The sequence below is a fragment of the Mesoplodon bidens genome, assembly GCF_964165515.1.
Source record: "Mesoplodon bidens genome assembly, chromosome: 8".
Taxonomy (NCBI): domain Eukaryota; kingdom Metazoa; phylum Chordata; class Mammalia; order Artiodactyla; family Ziphiidae; genus Mesoplodon; species Mesoplodon bidens.
In genome coordinates, this window is record NC_138165.1 from 16,000,467 (window position 1) to 16,024,822 (window position 24,356).

A 24,356-nucleotide genomic window follows, 5' to 3' on the forward strand; every position below is an offset into this window, starting at 1 on the left:
AGATCACTGAAGAAATCCAAGAGGAAATCAAAAAATACCTAGAGACAAATGACAATGAAAACACGACGATCCAAAAGCTATGGGGTGCAGCAAAAGCAGTTCTAGGAGGGAAGTTGATAGCAATACAAGCTTACCTCAAGAAATGAGAAAAATCTCAAATAAACAATCTAACGTTACACCTAAAGGAACTAGAGAAAGAAGGGCAAACAAAACCCTGAGTTAGCAGAAGGAAAGAAATCATAAAGATCAGAGCAGAAATAAATGAAATAGAAACAAAGAAAACAATAGCAAAGATCAATAAAACTAAAAGCTGCTTCTTTGAGAAGATAAACAAAATTGATAAACCATTAGCCAAACCATCAAGAAAAAGAGGGAGAGGACTCAAATCAATAAAATTAGAAATGAAAAAAGAGAAGTTAAAAAAGACACTGCAGAAAGACAAAGCATCCTAAGAGACTACTACAAGCAACTCTATGCCAATAAAATGGACAACCTAGAAAAAGTGGACAAAATCTTAGAAAGATATAACCTTCCAAGACTGAACCAGGAAGAAACAGAAAATATGAACAGACCAATCACAAGTAATGAAATTGAAACTGTGATTAAAAATCTTCCAAGAAACAAAAGTCCAGGATCAGATGGCTTCACAGGCGAATTCTATCAAACATTTAGAGAAGACCTAACACCCATCCTTCAAAATCTCTTCCAAAAACCTGCAGAGGAAAGAACACTCCCAAACTCATTCTGTGAGGCCACCATCACCCTGATACCAAAACCAGACAAAGATACTACAAAAAAAGAAAATTATGGACCAATATCACTGATGAATATAGATGCAAAAATCCTCAACAAAATACTAGCAAACAGAATCCAACAACACATTAAAAGGATCATACACCACGATCAAGTGGGGTTTATCCCAGAGATGCAAGGATTCTTCAGTATATGCAAATCAATCAATGTGATACACTATATCAACAAACTGTAGAAGAAAAACCATATGATCATCTCAGTAGATGCAGAAAAAGCTTCTGACAACATTCAACACCATTTATGATAAAAACTCTCCAGAAAGTGGGCACAACATAATAAAGGCCATATATGACAAACCCACAGCAAACATCATCCTCAATGGTGAAAAACTGAAAGCAGTTCCTCTAAGATCAGGAACAAGACTAGGCTGTCCACTCTTGCCACTCTTACTCAACATAGTTTTGGAAGTCCAAGCCACGGCAATCAGAGAAGAAAAAGAAATAAAAGGAATACAAACTGGAAAAGAAGAAGTAGACCTGTCACTGTTTGCAGATGACATGATACTACACACAGAGAATCCTAAAGATGCCACCAGAAAACTACTAGAGCTAATCAATGAATTTGGTAAAGTTGCAGGATACAAAATTAATGCACAGAAATCTCTTGCATTCCTATACACTAATGATGAAAAATCTGAAAGAGAAATTAAGGAAACACTCCTATTTACCATCGCAACAAAAAGAATAAAATACCTAGGAATAAACCTACCTAGGGAGACAAAAGATCTGTATGCAGAAAACTGTAAGACAATGCTGAAAGAAATTAAAGATGATACCAACAGATGGAGAGATATACCATGTTCTTGGATTGGAAGAATCAATATTGTGAAAATGCCTATACTACCCAAAGCAATCTACAGATTCAATGCAATCCCTATCAAACTACCAATGGCATTTTTTACAGAACTGGAACAAAAAAATCTTAAAATTTGTGTGGAGATACAAAAGACCCCGAATAGCCAAAGCAGTCTTGAGGGAAAAAAACGGAGCTGGAGGAATCAGACTCCCTGATTTCAGACTATACTACAAAGTTACAGTAATGAAGACAGTATGGCACTGGCACAAAAACAGAAATATAGATCAATGGAACAAGATAGAAAGCCCAGAGATAAACCCATGCACCTATGGTCAAGGACAAAGGAGGCAAGGATATACAATGGAGAAAGGACAGTCTCTTCAGTACGTGGTGCTGGGAAAACTGGACAGCTGCATGTAAAATGAAATTAGAACACTCCCTAACACCATACACAAAACTAAACTCAAAATCGATTAGAGACCTAAATGTAAGACCAGACACTATAAAACTCTTAGAGGAAAACATAGGAAGAACACTCTTTGACATAAATCACAGCAAGATCTTTTTTGACCCACCTCCTAGAGTAATGGAAATAAAAACAAAAATAACATATGGGACCTAATGAAACAAAAGCTTTTGCAAAGCAAAGGAAACTACAAACAAGATGAAAAGACAACCCTCAGAATGGGAGAAAGTATTTGCAAATGAATCACCGGACAAAGGATTTATCTCCAAAATACATAAACAGCTCAAGCAGCTCAATATTAAAAAAACAAACAACCCAATCCAAAAATGGGCAGAAGACCTAAATAGACATTTCTCCAAAGAAGACATACAGATGGCCAAGAAGCACATGAAAAACTGCTCAACATCACTAATTATTAGAGAAATGCAAATCAAAACTACAATGAGGTATCACCTCACACCAGTTAGAATGGGCATCATCAGAAAATCTACAAACAACAAATGCTGGAGAGAGTGTGGAAAAAAGGGAACCCTCTTACACTGTTGGTGGGAATGTAAATTGATACAGCCACTGTGGAGAACAGCATAGAGGTTCATTAAAGAACTAAAAATAGAACTACCGTAGGACCCAGCAATCCCACTACTGGGCATATACCCAGAGAAAACCATAATTCAAAAAGATACATGCACCCCAATAGTCACTGCAGCACTATTTACAATAGCCAGGTCATGGAAGCAACCTAAATGCCCATCAACAGAAGAATGGATAAAGAAGATTTGGTACACATATACAATGGAATATTACTCAGCCATAAAAAGGAACAAAATCGGGTCATTTGTAGAGATGTGGATGGACTTAGAGACTGTCATACAGAGTGACGTAAGTCAGAAAGAGAAAAACAAATATCGTATATGAATGCATACATGTGGAACCTAGGAAAATGGTACAGATGAACCTGTTTGCAGGGCAGAAATAGAGACACAGATGTTTAGAACAAATGTATGGACACTGAGGGAGAAAGAGGCAGGGTGGGTGGTGTGATGAACTGGGAGATTGGGATTGACACGTATACACTAATATGTATAAAATAGATAACTAATAAGAACCTGCTGTATAAAAAAAAAATTAAAAAATTGAAAAAAAAAACAAAAAAACAAGCACCCTGCATGTAGTAACAATGTGAGTTTTTCACGAAGGCCAGAAGGGGAACCAGTGGTTCAACTTGGACCCCAGAAAGCCTGCGTCCGTGGAAGTCATGGAGGTCAAGGGGCCAGGCAAGGCGAAAACGGTTCTCCTCAAGAGTACTGATCACCACAGGGGTTATTATTTACCTCTGAGGTGGCAGGAGGTCCTTTGGGAAAATAGAAACATTATTATCCCACTGCCTAAGGGCAGAGGAGAGAGTTGCCAGCTGCTGTGGTAATCAGGCACAGGCTCCAGCCAGTTCCTGCTTATTTTTGCTGACTGATGACCGACACCAAGACACAGCTATGAGGTCTTGAGGAAGCAGAGCTGTATTAGATCATATTGTTGTTCAAAGTTCCCCTCCTCTCCTTCCTGGCTGACATCATGCTTGGCCACATGACTTGCTCTAGCCAATGAAATGTGAGTAGCCTCTTTTGAAAGGAAGCTCTGTATTTCTCTCTTCCCTCAGCCAGGAGACCAGCCAAGTCCCAGACAGGGGCTGCGGTCAGTCTGGGCCCTAGAATGACCATGACGTGCAGCAGGGCCACAGGCGATCCACCGTGTACGCAGAATGTAAGAGAGAAAGCACCCTTGTTGCTGTATGTCACCGTACGTGGGGGGGATGTGCTACCAGAGCATAATTTAGCCCACGGTAACTAACACAGAGGTTACTGCCAGAGTGGCTCTTGGAAACATAGGCTCCCCTTGGTAGAGAAGCTGTGAACTTCTGGAGAGACTTGCTGCTAGACACGTGACAGACGTGGTAGCGATGCTAAAATCTGCTTAGCACCAAGGGCGTCAGCCAGGATTAACGATGAATGCTCTCACTTGTCCTAAGAGAAAATATAGCCCTCCTCCAACTGCATAATCTAGCGTAAAATATAATCACTAAATACGCAGTGAACAATAATAACCACTCAGCTTTCTACCCGGAAGTCTTCAGGGCACAAAATGCTCCAGCTTCTGATAAGTCTATGAGGACGGCATCCGAGAGCACACCTCCCCTTTTCAGCCAAAGCTTCTCTGAGGTCTACCTTGATGGCCAGAGATTCCAGATCCCAAACATACTAGTTTTTATTCTGCTAATTTCAACTGCCAAGAACCCAAGCCTCTATGAGGCGATGCATTCAAGCACTGCTTGTGCAAGAAACTGCTAGGAGAGAGCTGCGTGCCTTGGCCATGGCCTGCTGCAGGGACCAGGGCAGACAGAGGTGGGCAACCCTTGGTACAGCCTCCGATGGGAAATCTCTAACAAGCAGTTGGCTGGAAGCCTCCAAGACTTTACGAAAACTGGGAGTCACTGGACTCCACATGGATCAACCAAAAGGTCTCATCCCTTACTCAGGACTAAGTATAACCACTCAGGCAAGGTGAAAAGAAGCTTTCCTCTAGTTTTGCATACAGTTGCCACACCTGGGAAACATTTAGTCTCAAAACTAAAGGGCTGGGGCTTCCCTGGTGGCACAGCGGTTAAGAATCCGCCTGCCAATGCAGGGGACACGGGTTCGAGCCCTGGTCCAGGAAGATCCCACAGGCTGCAGAGCAACTAAGCCCATGCGCCACAACTACTGAGCCTGCGCTCTAGAACCCGCAAGCCACAACTACTGAGCCCACGTGCCACAATTACTGAAGCCTGCGCGCCTAGAGCCCGTGCTCCCAACAAGAGAAGCCACCGCAGTGAGAAGCCCGCGCACCGCAACGAAGAGTAGGCCCCACTCGCTGCAACCAGAGAAAAGCCTGTGTGCAGCAATGAATACCCAACACAGCCAAAGATAAAATAAATAAAATAAAATAAATACATTTTTATAAAAACCAAAGGCCTTGGGGCAAGAGTATAAGGTTGAGATCAGGTGGGAATGGAGTCAGAGCAACTTTATTCTTGGTTCAGATAACAGTCTAAATACAGCACCAAGACAAACAACAGGGACAATCCCAAGCCTGCTGTGCAGCCCGGTATCTAAGTGAGCCAGGCCTGGTGGGCAGGGGTATCATGATGGCAACACTCAGCTGCAAGAGAGGGACGGCGCTGACACCACGGGACATTTTGCTAGACTGCTGAGTCTGCATTTCCAGGGTTAGAGACCAGGCGTATACAGTCCAAAAAGCTCCAGAAGTGATTTTTATTATCTGCTTCTGATTAGAAATCACTGTACAAGAACAGTGGTTGCAGATTCATGGCTTGTGGGCCAATTTTTGCCAACACACATTTGGCCTGTTCACTTTAAAAATGTGAGTTGACTACATTTTAAAAATTACATACAAAATCTGGATTTCCAGAATGAAAAATGTGGAAGCTTTGGAAAGAATAGACCTGCATTACAAGTTGTCAACAACTGGACAAAGCCAAGTGGTAGCTGCTGCCTTTAGGTGGGCCACAGGCATTCCAGGCCACGTGAACCCCACCCAGTGTTACTTGCCGGATTCCAATGGGGATCTGAATACACCCTCTCCTTTACTCATTCGAAGTCCACAAGAAGACCCAGAAAGGAAGAGAGTCCAAGCGTAGAGGCTCGGGCAGGGATTTGAGCCAAACTCTAAAGAAAGGGTGAGGAGAATGGAGTACAAGCAGAGGATCAGCCAAGGTCTAAGAGACAAAAGGATGATATAATTTTGCATTTCAGGACAGGTGCTACCTGCCTTCTCTCATTGTTTTATGTAATTTTCTTGTTAAGGTAACTTCACAGAGAGTGATGGACAAGCTCTCCATGGGCCTGGTCACTGCAGAGGTTAAGGCTGGTCTGGGGAGCTTTTTCACAAACTAATTATGCGCTCTCCCAGTAATCCTGGTGACAATTTCCCCTTCCTGTGTTTCCAGCTTCAATAACCAAACACACTCTCTTTCTGTCTCTCTGTCTATCTACCTATCTACTGTCTATAAAAGTAATCAAGAATATCAACACAGGGCTTCCCTGGTGGCGCAGTGGTTGAGTGTCCGCCTGCCAATGCAGGGGACAAGAGTTCGTGCCCCGGTCCGGGAGGATCCCACGTGCCGCGGAGCGGCTGGGCCCGTGAGCCATGGCCGCTGGGCCTGCGCGTCCGGAGCCTGTGCTCCGCAACGGAAGAGGCCACAGCAGTGAGAGGCCCGCGTACCACAAAAAAAAAAAAAAAAAAGAATTATCAACACAGACTTCTAAAATTCTTGTTTTGGGGCTTCCCTGGTGGCGCAGTGGTTGAGAGTCCGCCTGCCGATGCAGGGGACGCGGGTTCGTGCCCCGGTCCACGAAGATCCCACATGCCGCGGAGTGCCTGGGCCCGTGAGCCATGGACGCTGAGCCTGCGCGTCCAGAGCCTGTGCTCTGCAACGGGAGAGGCCACAACGGTGAGAGGCCCATGTACCACAAAAAAAAAAAAAAAAAAAAAAAAAAAATTCTTATTTTGGGCAAAAGGTATCAATTACATTTTAAAGACATACTCATATTAACTCAATTTATTGTAACAAATAACTTCCCTGTTCATATTTAATGTAGAAGTATCATACAAAGTCAATCTATTAAACAATTATCTAGGAAGATGACTTTCATAGGTAAACCATGTGTTGTAATTAGAAATTATAATACATTTAAAATAATATCATGAAATAGGCCAGTTCTTTAAAAAGGTACTACTGGGAATTCCCTGGCAGTCCACTAGTTAGGACTTGGCATTTTCACTGCCGGGGCCCGGGTTCGATCCCTGGTCGGGGATCCAGGGGAACCAGGACCCCACCCACAAGCTGCATGGAGCAGCCAAAAATTTATTTATTTATTTATTTTTAAAATTTATTTATTTATTTATATAGCAGGTTCTTATTAGTTATCTATTTTATACATATTATTGTGTATATGTCAATCCCAATCTCCCAATTCATCTGCAGCCAAAAAAAATTTTTTTAATTAAAAAAAAATAATAAAAAGGTACTATTTCTAGGCCAAAAGAAAAACAAACAAACAAAAACTACCAAGGAAAACAGAATGAAAAGACATCACATACTTGGAAAGAACCACCGAGCAGCATAGTGGGACACAGCCCCACCAGAAATAACAGCTGGCACCTGAGAGAAGGGACCTATAACCTAAAAGAAGATGCGCATGTACTATCAGATGGTTTAGACAGGACTAGGGAAACAGGAACCAAAGAAAGAAGGAGGGATCAAGGCTGTGCCTGGAGTCTTACAAGTAAAGGTAATCATAAGGCGTTAAATATGGGAGCTGGAAAAAATATGTCACAGGGAGAGTGTAGAAAATATAGTTCCAAAGAGATTATTGTAATTACTCATAAAAATGAGCAGGATAAACTCTTAAAAAGTGCTAATTTAAAAAAAAAATGCTGCCAAAGGTTTAACTGTACAAATACACCCTGCATACAAGCATAAAGTTTATTCTAATTTAAGACTAGAAAACAAAAACCATATTCCTGGTAGACACTAATACAAACTGGCCAGGAATGACGGCTCCTTTCAAAACTCTTCTTTTCTATAATGCATACCAGCAGCTCTTGTCTCACTCAATTACAGTCACTAGGGTCATCCAAGTCTTCATTGGGCATCTACCCCTGCCATACCTATGTTACGTAAGATACAGATAAAATTCTGGTTCAAAATTCAGGCTTCTTGATACTTTGGCTAATTTATAGTGACATTCAGAGTATTTCAAAGTAAACGCCATTTCAGACTGATTACGAATGGATGCTCAAGGCAGTTCAAGTGCATAGAAACTCCCGGGGATATGATTAATAGAATAGAACTGAAAATGTCATATTATTCTATCAGTAGGAATCTACTCCAGAACCAAGGTCCCAGCCCTGAGATTCCTGGTTTCAACCAAACTCCGAGTCTCTGACCTCAGCTCCCAACTGCAAGTAAGGGAGGCTTCTGCCGGAGCTGGGCTGCAGGTAAGCACGCTGCGGAGAAGCGGCCCGGGGCTCTGCGCTTAGTCCTGCCGCCCCAGGCACAGCATCTAACACAGTGCGCCCTCTGAGGGCCCATGGCTCAATGCTCCTTCCACCCCACCCCCTCTGCTTCTCTTACGTCCTTGTCCTACAGCAGCCTAGTATTTGCATGGTCCATGATATACCACTGGACCTGATCAAGGCTGGCATGGGAGTTGGGCCATGCTGAGCCTGCAGGTGAAGTTATCAGTGGGAAGGCAAAGCTTTGAGGACGAAGCAAAAGGAACTGAGTAGGTCAGACAAAGATAAGACTGGAACGGGACAGTCTAGGAAAGAACAGCTCAGGGAACTGGATTTAACGTTTGAGGATTATGAAATCTGCATAGTCTCTGGTGATTAGGAACTGAAGGATGAAGTTGAGAATATGGGGAATTCCTCTCTGTGTCCAACCAGATATCCACACTTCAAACATACAACAGATAAATGGTTGATAATATACTTAAAAGCTGCTGGAATACATCCTCCCCCGGCCCCAAATTAACTGAAAGATGTATTATAATTGTTATAGTTAACGTCTACTAAGTACTTTTTCTCTGCCGAACTACTAATAAACATCTCATTAAATATTCACAGCCATCCTATGAGGTAGATATTATCATACTGTTTTCACAAGCAAGGAAATTAATGCTTAGAGATAAAATAACTCATCCAAGGTCACATAATTAGAAGTGGTGGAACCAAGTTTTAAACAGTCTGAATCCAGAGCTTACCCTCTTAACACTAAGTTATAGTTGCAGCTCAAAGAAAACAACTGCAAAAAGCGGGAGGAAAGTTACTTTAAATCAGGGATTTCTAAACTTGTAGCAGTGGACTCTTCTCTTCAAATGAAATGCTTCTCAGAAGCCAATTTATAAAAGAGACAAAAGCTAAGCAACCATCCTATCTGCCAGTAACTGAGGCTTCAACAGAACTTATCAGAGCATATGCTGAAGAGGACTATTTTCTTTCATTCCATTTTACTTTTAAGTGGTAATACTATTATATTTTAAAGTCAACTAGAAACTACTTATATTTAAAATGAACAGAATGCAAGATCAGTAGAGGTCAGGGCTCTAAGAACATCCATATTTACTTTAATTGATAACATATTCCTAACGCAATGGTTTTAATATATTTAAAACCAATAATTTGCCTAAAATGATCCACAGTGGGGTATGGATGAGAACAAGGACTTGAAACACATACTGTTTAGATTCTACCCACAGAAAAAATTTTGTGGGCAAATTACTAAGTGTGTTAACTTTGGATGTTAAGAAAAAAGCAAGGAGAGACAGGAATGTGATTCTAAAAGTGTTCCAGGGCTTCCCTGGTGGTGCAGTGGTTAAGAATCTGCCTGCCAATGCAGGGGACACAGGTTCAAGCCCTGATCTGGGAAGATCTCACATGCTGCGGAGCAACTAAGCCTGTGCATCACAACTACTGAGCCTGTGCGCCACAACTACTGAGGCTGCACTCTAGAGCCTGCGAGCCACAACTATTGAGCCTGCGCTCTAGCGCCCGCGAGCCACAGCTACTGAGCCTGTGAGCCACAACTACTAAGCCTGCGCTCTAGAGCCAGCGAGCCACAGCTGAACCCACGAGCTACAACTACTGAGCCTGCATACCACAACCATTGAGCCTGTGCTCTAGAGCCCACAAGCCACAACTGCTGAGCCCGCACACCACAACTACTGAGCCTGCACACCACAAGTACTGAGCCTGTGCTCTAGAGCCCACAAGCCACAACTACTGAGCCCACATGCCACAACTACTGAAACCCGTGTGCCTAGAGCCCGTGACCTGCAACAAGAGAAGCCACCGCAATGAGAAGCCCGTGCACTGCAACAAAGAGTAGCCCCCTCTTGCCTCAACTAGAGAATGCCTGCACACAGCAAGGAAGACCCAACGCAGCCAATAAATAAATAAATAAATTTAAATAAATAAATAAGTAAAACCGTTCCAATGTCCAACTTTCAGGCTGGGGTTTTTCACCACATATAATGTGCTTATCTTAAACTCTGACATTTTGGAAAATGTTAAGTGAAGAGCAGATAATGAAAATGTTACATTTAAGTGCACTTTGCTGTCAACAGGCAATATATTGTAACACAGCAGCAAAAGAGTTGTTAAAACTGTCAATCAAGCCAGGTGGGCAAAAGCTTTCCTGACTTGTTTCAGTCCAGGTGGCTGTAAGTTTCCTCATGAGTGCTTCAAGGTCAGCAGTGAGGCAGCTTCCTCTGCACTCAAAACAGTTCTCTGCTGCAGCTGTTAGCAATCTGTATCATAATAAAAAATAAAACCGTATCCAGCCCATTCACACACTTTGCAAGTATTTTGTAGAAATACCTGAGCTTCCCTGTTACGTATTAGCATTAAGGTGGGATTTTTTTTTAATCTGTTAAGTATTTTAAAATTAATTTAGGGCTAATGTTTATCTCAGAAAAATCACAAACTAAAAACAGCCTAATTTTCTGTGGATCATTTAAAGAAAGGAAGGAAATGGTAGGATGTAATCTCAATCACCCCTGCCTATAAACGGTAACTTTAAGCAGTACAACAGCCTCCTGTTTGCTTCCACAGTAAACACACCTGCGAATTAATAGCGTTTTCTCCTTGGGAAGTGGGCAAGCTCACCCAGTGCCTAAAGTCAGGCTCACCTGAACGCCCCTGGACTCCCTCAAAGAGCAGGAAACTGGTGAGATATCGCAACACCAATTTCAATGTATTGTACTACGTTGAAATGCTCTATACTTAATCCAACATACTGTTTGCATTCTTTTCACATTTGGCCAATGTAAAACTAAAATCTATGGATTCCAAGTTGAAAAATACTTCCTCTAAGTTGAAAAAAAAAAATCAACAAAGCCTTGTCCAAATACACAGGTCTACAGGTAAGAAAACCCGAGTTTTAGTTCTGTAAATTGGGACAAATGCTGTTAGTGTGGCTCTCTCATCTGTAAAGGGGGGCTATATAGCTTTCCTATTTTATTGAGTTCTCTTGAATAGAACAGTGAGATAATTTATGAAAAAGCTGACTCTAAGCTACCAATGTAAGTTATTGTTATTAGTTTACCATTAAGCTTGTCTTTTCAGAACTCTCTCATTATTCTTAAGGTGAGGATTGGCTGAATGTCCAACGCAGTGTTATAGATTCAAAACTGAATACAAATACTTAAGCTTCATAAAACAGATGTCCAAAGAGAAAGCGCCAAGCATCTGAAATCCTGGTGGTCTGGGCAGGAGAAGAAAAACTCTGCATGGTTCCAACCTATCCTGAACCTCCTTCTCCACTTCAGGTCATGAAAAGAGAACAAAGGTATTCTGAAGAGGTAAGTGATTTGGGGGGTTTGTGAATCTATAAAATTTACAAAAGGAAATACTCAATTGTATGCGTAGGCAGATGTGTATGGGCTCTACGGAAAGGGCCCTACAAAAACTAGACTGAGATCATGTGGTCAGGCCCCAGGAGTGACACTGTTCTGCCTGTGATGACACGGACTTTGTGATTCCTCCAAGTGGTCGGCTTGCATGTGCCGAAAGCATGTCATTTTAAAATTTAATATGTTAACATTTCAATCACGTCTTTAATTACTGTACTTTTTTAAGTTTTAGAAGTAGAAGATGCATGCTTATTAAAAATCAAACAAAAAGGGCTTCCCTGGTGGCGCAGTGGTTGAGAGTCCGCCTGCCGATGCAGGGGACACGGGTTTGTGCCCCGGTCCGGGAGGATCCCGCATGTCGCGGAGCGGCTAGGCCCGTGAGCCATGGCTGCTGGGCCTGTGCGTCCGGAGCCTGTGCTCCGCAATGGGAGAGGCCACAGCGGTGAGAGGCCCGCGTATCGCAAAAAAAAAAAAAAAGAAAAAGAAAAAGAAATCAAACAAAAAGTTTAGAGTTATAATTTTTAAAGTAATAAAACATTAAATTTCCACCAATCCTAACTCCTGTCCACCCATGCTCCACAGGTGTCACTGTGCAGTGTATAGTTTTCTATTCCTCCAACCTTTAAAATGTCCACACACAATCCAAATCTTTCACCCAGATACACGTTAGCCAGACTAAACGCCCACTGGTACCGACAGCTTGGCCGCCTTCCCTGCTGGCACCCACAGAGGACAGCAGTCGCTCCTAAAGACCAGGCGCGCTTTCCTGGAGCACCTACAGCTGCTGTGCTGGCCACTCCACCTGCTCTCCATCACTCAGACGCACCCTTTCTTCAACCCTCATCACATTCACTGTATCTGAAACCCCTTTTTCCTCCTCAGCAATTAATGAATCCTCTTACCTACCTATGTATCTTATAAAGTACTTTACTTTTTTTCTAACTCTTGCACTGTATTTTTACTTGCATATGAACTAACTGTATTATATGAACCAATAAATCAAGACTGCCTATTAATGTGAGGTAAGTATGTTGTGCATTAAACTGATATACTGAATTATGAGGTTTAATTTATGCATCAGTTTGTAATGAGATAGGAGTGAATTTTAGAAATGATGTATGCACATGTTCGATAACTTATTTTCAATGTGATGTTCTCCCTTGCTACTTAATTTCCCCAACACTGTCTATTCATCCTTATGGTTCCCTTCCTGAAAAATATTAAGAAAACTCTACCTTTCATCACCTTACTGCCTGACCACAGTGATACATTTATCTGTAGATATATGTAACAATATGCACTGAAAGTTCAAGACTATACAGAGTCAACAAAATAGTAACAGCGATTTTGTGGGGTGGGTGGGGGTCACCAAGACCCTCAGGAACAAAGAAGCACATTTACAAATATATACATTTTTAAAACATCGCATAAATAAAGTCTTGTATCAAATACTATAAATTCCCAGATTATTTCAAATGAAACAATGTGGGGCATTATTACTCATAAAAAGGAAGCTAAATGCAAAAAGGCCTTACGGAGATGATTCCAAAACAATGCTGTTAGCTTGCGTGGAAGATGGAGACCGATGCCTCACGAATGCCTCGCCTGGGCAGCTGTGAACCACGTGGCCGACCAAATGGCCCACTGAAGACGGCCGTAACCTGGTTCCCTCTTGGGTGAATGCAAAATTTCGACTACGAGAAGAGGAACAAACACTGAGTAAAAATGTACTGTAACTCAGTATGTTCAAGTTTCTTTCTTATATGATTGCAGTAGAAAGTGGGTGTGTGTCTTTAAGACTGACCACATTTTACTAAGCTGAGTCTCTGACAAACAGAAAAAACACAGACTAGGAAGTCAAAAGATCTGAGCTAGAGTTAGCAATCTGCCACGGGGATTTCATCTATTTCAATCATCTATTATCCCCACCAACCTGAATGTTTCTAGGTTTCAGTCACTACAAATGTGCGTCTTAATCAGCATTTACAAAATAAAAGGAGAGAATCAATAATTCAGAAATATCCTCTGGTCTGAATTCTTTTTTAATCCTTTAATAAATACTTTTATTTATGGGATTTTCTATAATTTCTAAGACTAGAGATACTGAATACCATATTTCCATCTTCATAAGTGACACAGTCACTTTAGAATTTAGGGAAAAAACAATTTTCTTCATATCATACATAAAATTGTTTCATTAACAGAAAGTCTGATCAGAGTTAGTGACAATTAATTAATTCAACCATCTGGTTTAAATTTCATGTGTCTTCCATAATTTGCTGTAATTGTTTAGTGGGGTACTGGTAACAAATAAGGAACGGCTGGCTGGAAAAGGGACCAGAGAAAGAAGGTTCTGGATCTTCTCCAACAAGCTGATTAGCCTTTGAATTTATATACAGTCTATTACAAAAAAGATGACTTAGCAATCTACAATTAGCAAGACACTGGACAAACTTTTGAGTCTATTTTGTTTCTAGTAATGAGGAAGACACCTAGCTATTAGGTAACCTGCTGTGAACCAAGCTTTTTGTGCACACACTTTACTTCCAATATGGTAGGAATTTACTCTTAAGCTGACAAACACCCATCAGTGAAACAACTTTTAGAATTTAGTGCACATTTATTGAACATGAATGTGTATGAAATATGTCCAGAGGAAGACTTCTTTAAATATTATATTCCATGCCAAAATTCAAATATTTCTTATATCAGCCTTTTGGGTTAACAAGGACAGTCAGTATGGTGACATTCATTTTGTTATCATTATCTTAATCACATACATATAATACATACAACACATTTGTTAACATTATGAAATTAAGATAACATCTTTGGCCAGTACACGTTTATTAGCTTATTATTACTACCTACACCCAAGCATCCAGCTTTTGTGAGAAATGCTAGGATGAAGTGCATACACAGTAAGTGCTGAGTAACATGTGCTTCTCAGCTGAGCTATGGCTGAGCTGGTGGGAACTGAGGCTGGAAATCCCTTTTCCTAGACCACAGACACTGGCACAGCAGAAGCAGGGTAGGAGCTTCAGCAAGAGAATCACAACACTTACCATGTTCAAATAATATGCACTCTCCTAGAAATTATGCTGGAGGTACACATGGAAAAGAGTTATGTCAGCTACAACCATATTCCCAGATTTTAAGTCTACTAATAGGCCTTCATATATTGGCTAGTGACCCTGACTGTGGAAGTCAGCTTTGTAGTTAAGTGAGGATCTTTATGTCACGCTCTGCTTACACACTGAGCTCCAGGCTGAGAGGAAATAATGCCTTGGAGCAACGAAAATCATGTCTAACCAAAAAATTTAAATTTTACACATTATAATCTTCAGGCAATGGAAACATACAGCCAAACATTTAGAAATTAGCAAAACGTACTACACCTGATGTACTTACTGATTAGGAGTGCCAGGTGGGGATCGCGATGGAAGGCTTTGTGTTTCCAACCTGTCATCAGATAGTGAATTTCTGCTTACTACTTCCCAATCCATTAATTTCCGTGCCAAGGGCTTACTTGGGGATCTGGAGTAATAATTTAAATAATATGCAAAAATTTCTATTTTTTACCCCAAACTGTGTGCCGAACCTTACAATTTGTCTTAATACATCATATTCTAGATGCATAAACACAACACGTTTATTTACAAGAAATTAAAGCATTTGGAGGCTACTTACCAAACGATTTCCTAAGAAAGGAAATCTGCTTTATATGAAGAAAGAAGGCAAGAAAAAGTAGGAAAGAGAAGAGGGAAGAGGAGAAAAACGAAAGAAACAAAGAAAGAAAGATGAAAGAAAAAAAACAATGGAATCGTTGGCTATCAAGTTTTCCCAGATACTACCAACATTATATTTTAGACATTGTCCGTCTCTGTCCCAGGGTCTCTGGGACTTGAGCTTACCTTGCGGTGTTTTAAACAATTCCTAACACATCGTCTCCTGAGTGTCCTTAAACCTAAACCCTGGCCCTCTGCCTCAGTGAGGACAAGGTAAAAATGATAATTGTGTATATTTTATTTATACATTTTCCCCTTTTATATACAGTAGGCCAGTGGGTTTTTTTCTTTTCTTTTCTTCTTTAGGAAACTTTTGGAAGGTTAATTATTATTTTATCTCATGGTGGGGCGTAGCATGTTTTCTAACCTGTATATTGTCAGTTATTATAGTGATAAAGAGAGTAAATGATCTTTTCAGAAAAAATATTGATCTTTACTGATGTCAAAAACCCTTAGAATTTTAGGTGAATTAGCAACTGAAGTCGTTTTTTATGCAAATTCAAAACGTGGCCAAAGTTCATGGAAAATACATGATATCTATTTAAATGCCTAGCTTTCTGACATGCAGAGTTCATATGAAGGTTAATATAATGAATTAAGCAAATTACATAAAAACACATAATATATCAGCTTCTAAACTTAGACAGATTTATATTTCAGTAATAACTCACTGAACCACATACAAATAGACTAGACTACAAAGCATGGTAACACTGACCACGAGTACTCAAGAAAATTTACATACATAGTAGGAAGCATTAAAACAATGAGTGGAGGGCTTCCCTGGTGGTGCAGTGGTTAAGAATCTGCCTGCCAATGCAGGGGACACGGGTTTGAGCCCTGGTCTGGGAAGATCCCACATGCCACGGAGCAACTAAGCCCGCACGCCACAACTACTGAGCCCACGTGCCACAACTACTGAACCTGTGCTCTAGAGTCCACGAGCCACAACTACTGAGCCTGTGTGCCACAACTACTGAAGCCTGTGCGCCTAGAGCCCGTGCTCCACAAGAGAAGCCACTGCAATGAGAAGCCTGCACACCGCAACTAGAGAGAGCCTGTGCACAGCAACGGAGACCCAATGCAGCCAAAAATAAATAAATTTATTAAAAAAAAAAAACAATGAGTGGGGACCATCAATCCTAGCTTTGACCTTCCCACAGACAAATCACTTAAGTTTCTACATCTAAATATCAAAATTTACTAGTAAAATGTACGCTCCTACGGTCCTTCCCTACCTTCTGAAATGATCTATGAGTATCTACATTTTCAGTGGAATCTTTTAGTTAATTAATTTTACTAAACCACAAGTAACTTAAATTACCTCTGAATCTAAACCACACAAATGCCCTACCATTTCATGTATTCATAGCTAAAATCCTTTTAGTTTGGCCTAATGATGTTGCTTTTTTTCCTCTTGTTTTTAAATTGAAATATAGTTGACTCACATCTCCTTAATTTAAGAACATTGAACATTTTCTAAAAGAGATGTAACATTATCAACTTTTTTTAAAAAGTCTTTGACTCAGATTTCATTTTTCATAAGTGAATCTGAAGTCATTAAAGCATAAACATTTCGCATTACCATGAGTTTAAATTACAGGATTTTCTGATTTGAAGACAAGTCAGGATACCATTTAGTCTAACCACCTCATCAGTCACAATAAAATAAAAATAAAATAAAAATATATTATCTCATGCATTAGATTTTTTAAATAAAGTAAAGATTATTAAAAGAAACAGCATTTATGGCTCTTCTATTAATGCTAATAAACAGATTACTCACATATTGGATTATTAAATGTAAACTGTTTAAGTGAGTTCACTAACCACAGTCAGGAGATCAACTATTTTCATTTTCTAAAAGACAGAAAGAGTCATTTGAAGGAGGAAAAAAATCCAGTTATACTCACCTAATACAAAGCATCAGAACACTTTACTGTTGTTAATAAACTAAACGTGGTTGGAAATGCTTTGCATTTAAAACTAAATTTCAAGGTATTTTATTAACAGTTTTAACCTCAGAGACCCACCCACTCAAGCTTGCTGTCTATGTTTCCTGTTGAGTGTGGAAACTTCAGAGAAAAAAATACCACACTTCATCAGTGTTTGCAATGTGGTAAATTTATTTTCTGACCATGGCACCTTATTTTTCTGTTGCATGGGAACATTCTTTTGCTTTCTTCTTAGATATCATATGATGACTGAAAAAGTTTGAAAGCAATTCAAAGAGTTGATGTATCAGAAAAATAAGTTAACATTTATTATTGTTGAAAAAAACAACCTTACATAAAAAGTTTAAGGAGAAATCTTTTCTAACTATTTATACTGCCAACTAAAATTCCAAGGCGTGGACAAGAATTCTAGAATTCTCTAATACTCTAACAGAGTAATTTAATAATTGCTAAAACCATTAGGGTATTTTGATAGATATGCATCAGATCATCACAATCCCAGAAAAGCTTAGTCTTTCAGAGCTAGTAGGATCATTAAAACAGTACTATTAGGACCTTGTCCTAGATGATGACTTATTATTTCAAAGTGGACTCATACAATTCCAGCACAACAAAAGAAAAAGGAAGTTATTTGGGGCCCATCATATTGGAATTTTATCTCTACTACTCACTGAATAATGCATATTTGTTTTATAAGATAACCTGTTAAACAATTTCACATTTTAATAATGCATATATAAAATGAAGAACTATCTGACTGGTGACTATCATACTAAGTGAAGTAAGTCAGATAGAGAAAGACGAATATCATATGATACCACATATATGTGGAATCTTAAAAAAAATGATATAAATAAACTTATTTACAAAACAGAAACAAACTCACAGACCTAGAAAATGAGCTTATGGTTACCAGGCAGAGAAAAGTGGGGGAGGAGGGATAGACTGGGGTTTGGGATTCCCATGTACACCCTGCTATATTTTAAATAGATAACCAGGGACTTCCCTGGTGGTCCAGTGGCTAAGACTCCACGCTCCCAGTGCAGGGGGCCTGGGTTCGATCCCTGGTCAGGGAACTAGATCCCATATACCGCAACTAAGAGTTCACATGCCACAACTAAGACCAGGCGCAGCCAAATATATAAATAGATAGATAGATAGATAGGTAACCAACAAGGGCCTACTGCATAGCACAGGGAGTTCTGTTCAATATTCTGTAATAACAGAAATGGAAAAAGGATTAGAAAATGAATAGATACTTGTATATGTGTAACTGAATCACTTTGCTGTACACCTGAAACTAACCTAACAGTGTTAATCAACTATACTCCAATATAAGATAAAAATTAAAAAATTTTTTAATATTAAATTTAAAACATAAATAAATAATAAAATAAAATAAAATGCATTGGGAACTGCTCTGGAAAAAACATGAACTAGTAAGATGCAGGTGTAACTATCTGTATATCTCTCAAAATCTGATATGCTCAAAATATTAAAGCATTAACACATATAAAGGAAGTCATCTGCATGTGGTATTAACATTAATATATAAACACACCTATGATTTGGTATTCATATTAGGATATCATATTACAGTAGGACTAGTTATGAAATCATGTTCAGTATTTTTACAAATATCAAGCAAGACAAAAAGTTAAGCTTCTTGTTAGGAAAAGAATAAAAAAGTGCAAGTATTTTGTTATGGTGCTGTTTTAACAGAAGAATCAGAAAAATATTTACTTTGATTTTAACAAGTCTGAAAGGAGTGTTGCAAAAAAGTTATAGTACTAAGAACTAGAATAAATACGTACATTTTAAGTTAAAACAAAGTTGATAGGAAGTAAACTATTCCTTTCTCGAGAGCAATTTTAAGGAAAATGGTTTCAAATTAACATTTTACTGTACATTTTACATTTGTACAGGCCCTTAGTACTTTCCAACTGGAAACAAGAGTATCTAAGACTGTGGAAAGGAGGAATTTGAGTAATTTCAGTAGCTGTATCTATTGGGACAGACATCTCTGTGTTTTTACTTTCTTTCTTTCTCCCTTCTGAAACAACCAAGCCACTAATATGACACCAAGATTTATAGTTAATAGAGAAATTGACAATATTTCCCTCAATAAATCTAAAAACAAAGCCAAAATACATCAATTTCACAACTTTCTTGAACAAATGCTGAAATGAATTACATCTTTCAAATTCGAGTTAAACTTATCACAGCAAAATGCTACATGCCCTGACCAGCGAAATCTTTCCTACATCAAGGCATTTTTCATTGACAATTTTCCGACTGGACAGATCATTCACAGACAAATCAGGATGAAGGTAAGCCAGGAATGAAGGGGGGAAAAAAAACAAACCCAAGTAAATTTTATTATTCAAACACATAAAAAATCATGTTCTAATGATTTTTTTGTTTCAAATGTCCTTACTCCAAGGCACTTGTAATATTATTTGTTGTTTATTTTTACAAGCATTCCAGGCACAGCGCTGGCACAGCCTCAGCCTCAGAAGTGACTCTGACTGTGCACGCAGACCAGTGGCAGGAGGAAGGGAAGGATCTTGCAATTAAATCTACAGCTCAGGATAAAAGGACTTAAGTGTTTAAGATTTACTGACGTGAACGACTGCAGATTTTTCAACACTGAAGGAAATTCCTATGATATGCTAATTGATAAAAACAAGCAAGAAAAAGTAGGAAACAAGTTTTAAAACAAATAAAAAATAGACATACATATCAGTATCTCTGTGAGTATACATGGCAAAATCTTGAATAGTAAATACAAAACAATTTTAAATGGTTGTGTTGGGGGTCACGATTTTTCTTTATGTTATTTGGCGTTGTTGGAGCTTTAAAAAACAAAATGAGCCATCACTTGTGGAGTAGAGAAAGCAACAAAGCAGTTTCTGCTTTTAGAGGAAAGAAAAAAACAGCAGCTTTTTACCCTAGAAACACAAAGCAGGAGGTCTTTCGGACAAAGACTAAGAGCAAAATTAAAGTCAAAAGCAAAATTCTCCACTTCTCATTTATTAAAACTCTCAGGCCTCCACTGCCAGCAGACTCTAAGCTCATGACCTCTTTAAGGACTCACCCTCTCTAAGCTATTTTCACTGAAAATACGCGGCTTCATTTAAAAAACATCTACCATACCCCACTCATTAGAGAACTGTGGCTACTGTGGCGAATTAAGACAGACAATCTCCCGTCCTCCTAGAGCTGACATCCTACCTAGTGCAGGAGACAGACAATAAACGGGGTCATCTTTCACATCTGAGACAGGGAAGGAGTCAAGCATCTCACGCAGAACAGCAAACACTACCGCACAGAGGTTAAAAGTGTGGGTAAGAACCTGGGATGCCTGGTTAGAATCTTGCTGCATCCCTCACACTCCGTATAATCTCAGGTAAATTATTCAAACTCGCTCAGTTTTCTCATCTGTAATGGATTTATTACCTCATTGAGTTTGGGGGGTGTGAGTTAATATACAAAAACTGCCTGGCACAGATAAGTACAAAATAAGCATTAGCCATTATGAGATTAACTGGTCACCCTCTTCCACTCACATCCCCACAGAGTGATTCTATCCCAGCAGCCAGGCTAATCTCCCACCTTCCCCCATCTTTTTATTTTGGAACATTTCAAATATAAACAGAAGTAGAAAGAAGAGTATGATAAACCCTGTGTACTCAGGCCCCAGGTTCAACAGCATCATCATGAGAATCCTGTTTCACCTCGCCCCCCAATTATTCTGAAGCAAATCCCAGAAACCATACAATACTTGTAGATGCTTCAGTTTATCACTCTAAAGCACAAGAACTCTACCACATTTTTAAAATGCAAGTCAGTTTATATCCCTCCCATGCCCCCAGTCCCCCTGGCCTCCACTTACAATCTTAAGTCCTCACCGTTCCCAGCACAGGGCCACACTGACTCCGGCCGCTGCCCGCCTGTCTAGCCATCTCCTGGACCACTGCCGTGCGCACCCTGCCCACTACTGGCCCCGGCCCAGGGCCTTCCCTGCCTCGGCCCTCACCTACATTAGGCGCCTGCTCCACCAATCAGAGTGCAGGCGCCATGAGGCTAAGAGGTGTATCTTGTTCTTCACTGTGTTCCCAAGGCCTGAAACAGTGCTCGGCACAGTAGGTCTTGGGTAAAGATTAGCTGCCACCAATCTGGTCACTCTCCCTCGTCAGAGCTCTAGGCTGAGTTTTTAACCATCTACTACTGGACAATCTGGTTAGACTGTTGCTCAGGCGTCTCAAACGAGACCTGTGCCAATTTAACCTCTTCTCTTACAAATCTGTTCTCTCCTGTAACCCCCATCCATTTTATGTCACTCCAAGCTGACAAGTCTTTCCAGATACTCCTGTCTCTCACACACCTCCACCAATTGGTCAACAACTTGTGCTTGTTCCACCCGCAAAATAAGTTCCTCAAATTTGTTCCCTATTGACCACTGCACTGTCAATGTTTTAGTTCAGGCCTTTGTTATTTTCGTTTGGATTACTGCAATAACCTAACTGGTCTCTGGGTACCCAGCCTTTACTTCTAATTCATTCTCTATCCTTGCTTATAAAACTGTTTTCTAAACCATAAATCTGATCATGTCATCTCACTTGTTGAAAAGCAAACTGGTTATTAACAGATCTTAAAAAATGAAGATAAAAAACAGCACCCAAATAAAAAGCAACTTATTTCTTAACAATATGATTTAAAGAAAGAAGAAATGGGCTGGATAATACATGAGATGAGCCACTATGTTTCTCAAAAATGTTAACAAAAGGGAAACAAGCCTTCCAACAAAATGTTTTATTAATAATATAATACTTGATTCTGCCTAGTCAGGGTTACAATCCTTGGTCCACTAAAAAAAACTGATTGAGTAAACTAGACAAACTATTTCATTATTCGCTCAACATAATTTATCATTTAATTAAAGAAGGAATCATGTGATAATTCTGTAATCATATTTGGAAAAAGAGTTTTTAGCAATTTTAACCTTGCTTTAAAAAAAATTCAGACACTGAATTAGAAGTGGCTTACCTTGCAAACACCCTGTCTTTATTTGCCTTTTCTTTGCCATATTGAACTGACTGGACTTCAGTTCTCCCACTGAAATAGATAAATATGTACAATAAGAAAACCTTAAAGAGAACTACAAGATAAAATGACAACACACAGCAGGACTACACTACAGTGACATGAGACAAGATCTCTCCAGCAGAGAGAAGGGAGCAGAGGGTGAGAAGGAAAGAATGGACTGTATCCCACTTCTACCTGGAGAGATGAAGCTTAATTACAGTTCTTCCATTAGTGAACAAGGATGTGTTCCAAAGACACTTGGTTTTCAGATGCTCCTTTGTGTGGGAGTGAGTACGAAAGAAGTCATTCTGTCTGAGGGGAATTCCTCCTCTGCTATGCCCTGGAAAGGTACTCCCTCTAGACTCAGAAACAGGTGGCGCTGTCCCAGCCCATCTGAGCCCTGCCCTCCTGCCACGTCTGCGCTTTGCCTAGTGTCTTTACTACTCCTTCAACAGGGGCCTGGCACGTGGCGGGGAGACCTCCAAGAACTGCTCTCTCCTTGGGCAAGCTTCTCCTCCTCACCTCCCGACGATGATCACAGACACAGCCTCAAATCCCCCCGCGTCCAGACACAGGCAACTCCAGACATTTTTATATTAGAAGGAATGAAGGTCAGAACAGGGTTGGGAGTCGGGCATTACAGGGGTTTATCCTGAAGCTGATGTGTCTCCCAAGCACACCGTTTATGCCTGGGAACTGAGCTTCCTCTGGGGTACTCCAATGTGTTGCGAGCAAATGTGTAAATGAAAACTTGGTTTTCAGAGAATCTGTTACTTGACACATCACATTATTTGAGTGAATGAACATAAATGTTTAGAATATCAAAGATAACCATTTACATAGATAGAAATTTAATATATATAAAAGCAGCCAAATATAGGTTTTCAAAGCTAATAAGCAAGCAACTTTAAGATCATATTCTATGGACAAGTATAGATAAATGTGAAGAGAATGGCACATCTGTTCAAGTTTTAATGGAAAAGTCAGAAACATTGTCACGATTTTAAAATTTAGGTAAGTTGATGTTTCTTAATATATTTCCTCTAAGAAGGATGAGCTATACTTGCAATTGTGAACAAGGTAACAGATTTAGGTTCACCACTGCTTTGTACTTCCACATTAGAACAAGGACTGTAATCCCCTGGACATTTTGGAACAGAGATAACAAGGGGCAGTGTGTGTGAGAAGGCTGGTAAAGGAAGTATTAAATCCCCTGATATTCCAAATTCCATCTCTCAGTCTTCCTGAGAGATGACAAGAGTGCTAGTATTCCCAACCATTGCTTATAATGAGGAGGAAAAGCGTTTATCTAATGTGTATCCATTAGGGATAGGACTGTATCCAGATAAACATTTGTCATGCTGCCATTCCTACATCGTTCACAAGATTATTAATCATTTTGGTGATTAAAAAGTATTTTGGATACGTTTTTGAAGTTCTTAAGGGCTATAAACAGAAAGCCTAGCTTTCACAACTACAGACATCTATGGCTTACTTATACACACTAATTTAATTTCATGTTAGCCGAGCTGCCCAGGCCTCAGTCCTGTCCTGCTCTGTCTGCTACAGCCCGCATCTGGGAGGCTCCCCTGCAAGCTGGCTTTCTGTCAGTTCTGCCTTTTTTCTGGTGGGAGATCAGAAAGCGGAGCAAGTCAGAATCAGGTGACCGTCAGATGCTGGCAGCCGCTGTAACAGCAGCAGGGACAGGGCACAGAAAGAAACAGAACCCCACAGATGATGCCATCTCTGATCAAAGCAGCACCGCCCTGGAGATCCAGAATCCATGGCAGCAGCTCACCAGCGCAGCAGCAGGTCTCAGCTTGTGGGCTCCAGCCCAGAGTGACACAAGCTTCTGACCCTCAGGCATTACCCATTCTTCCTGCTGCTTCTCCAAACCCCCTCCCTTTTGTTTTCCCAGCCTTTCTAACACCTGTGTTAGAAACCAGCTGCCTCAATTAAATTGCTTTTATTTGAAAAATCA

General features: G+C 40.1%; 1 protein-coding gene across 2 annotated transcripts in view; it reads right to left on the minus strand.

Annotated features, from left to right (window-relative positions):
- PTPN4 (protein tyrosine phosphatase non-receptor type 4) overlaps positions 1-24,356 on the minus strand; it is a 183,426-nt gene that overhangs the window by 32,605 nt on the left and 126,465 nt on the right. For both annotated transcript variants that reach the window (XM_081242821.1, XM_081242820.1), the window contains 3 exons: positions 22,337-22,405; positions 14,956-15,081; positions 13,080-13,238 (listed from right to left, as the gene is read on the minus strand). In XM_081242821.1, coding sequence (XP_081098947.1) covers positions 13,080-13,238; positions 14,956-15,081; positions 22,337-22,405 — 354 coding nt within the window. The remainder of the gene's footprint in view (positions 1-13,079; positions 13,239-14,955; positions 15,082-22,336; positions 22,406-24,356) is intronic.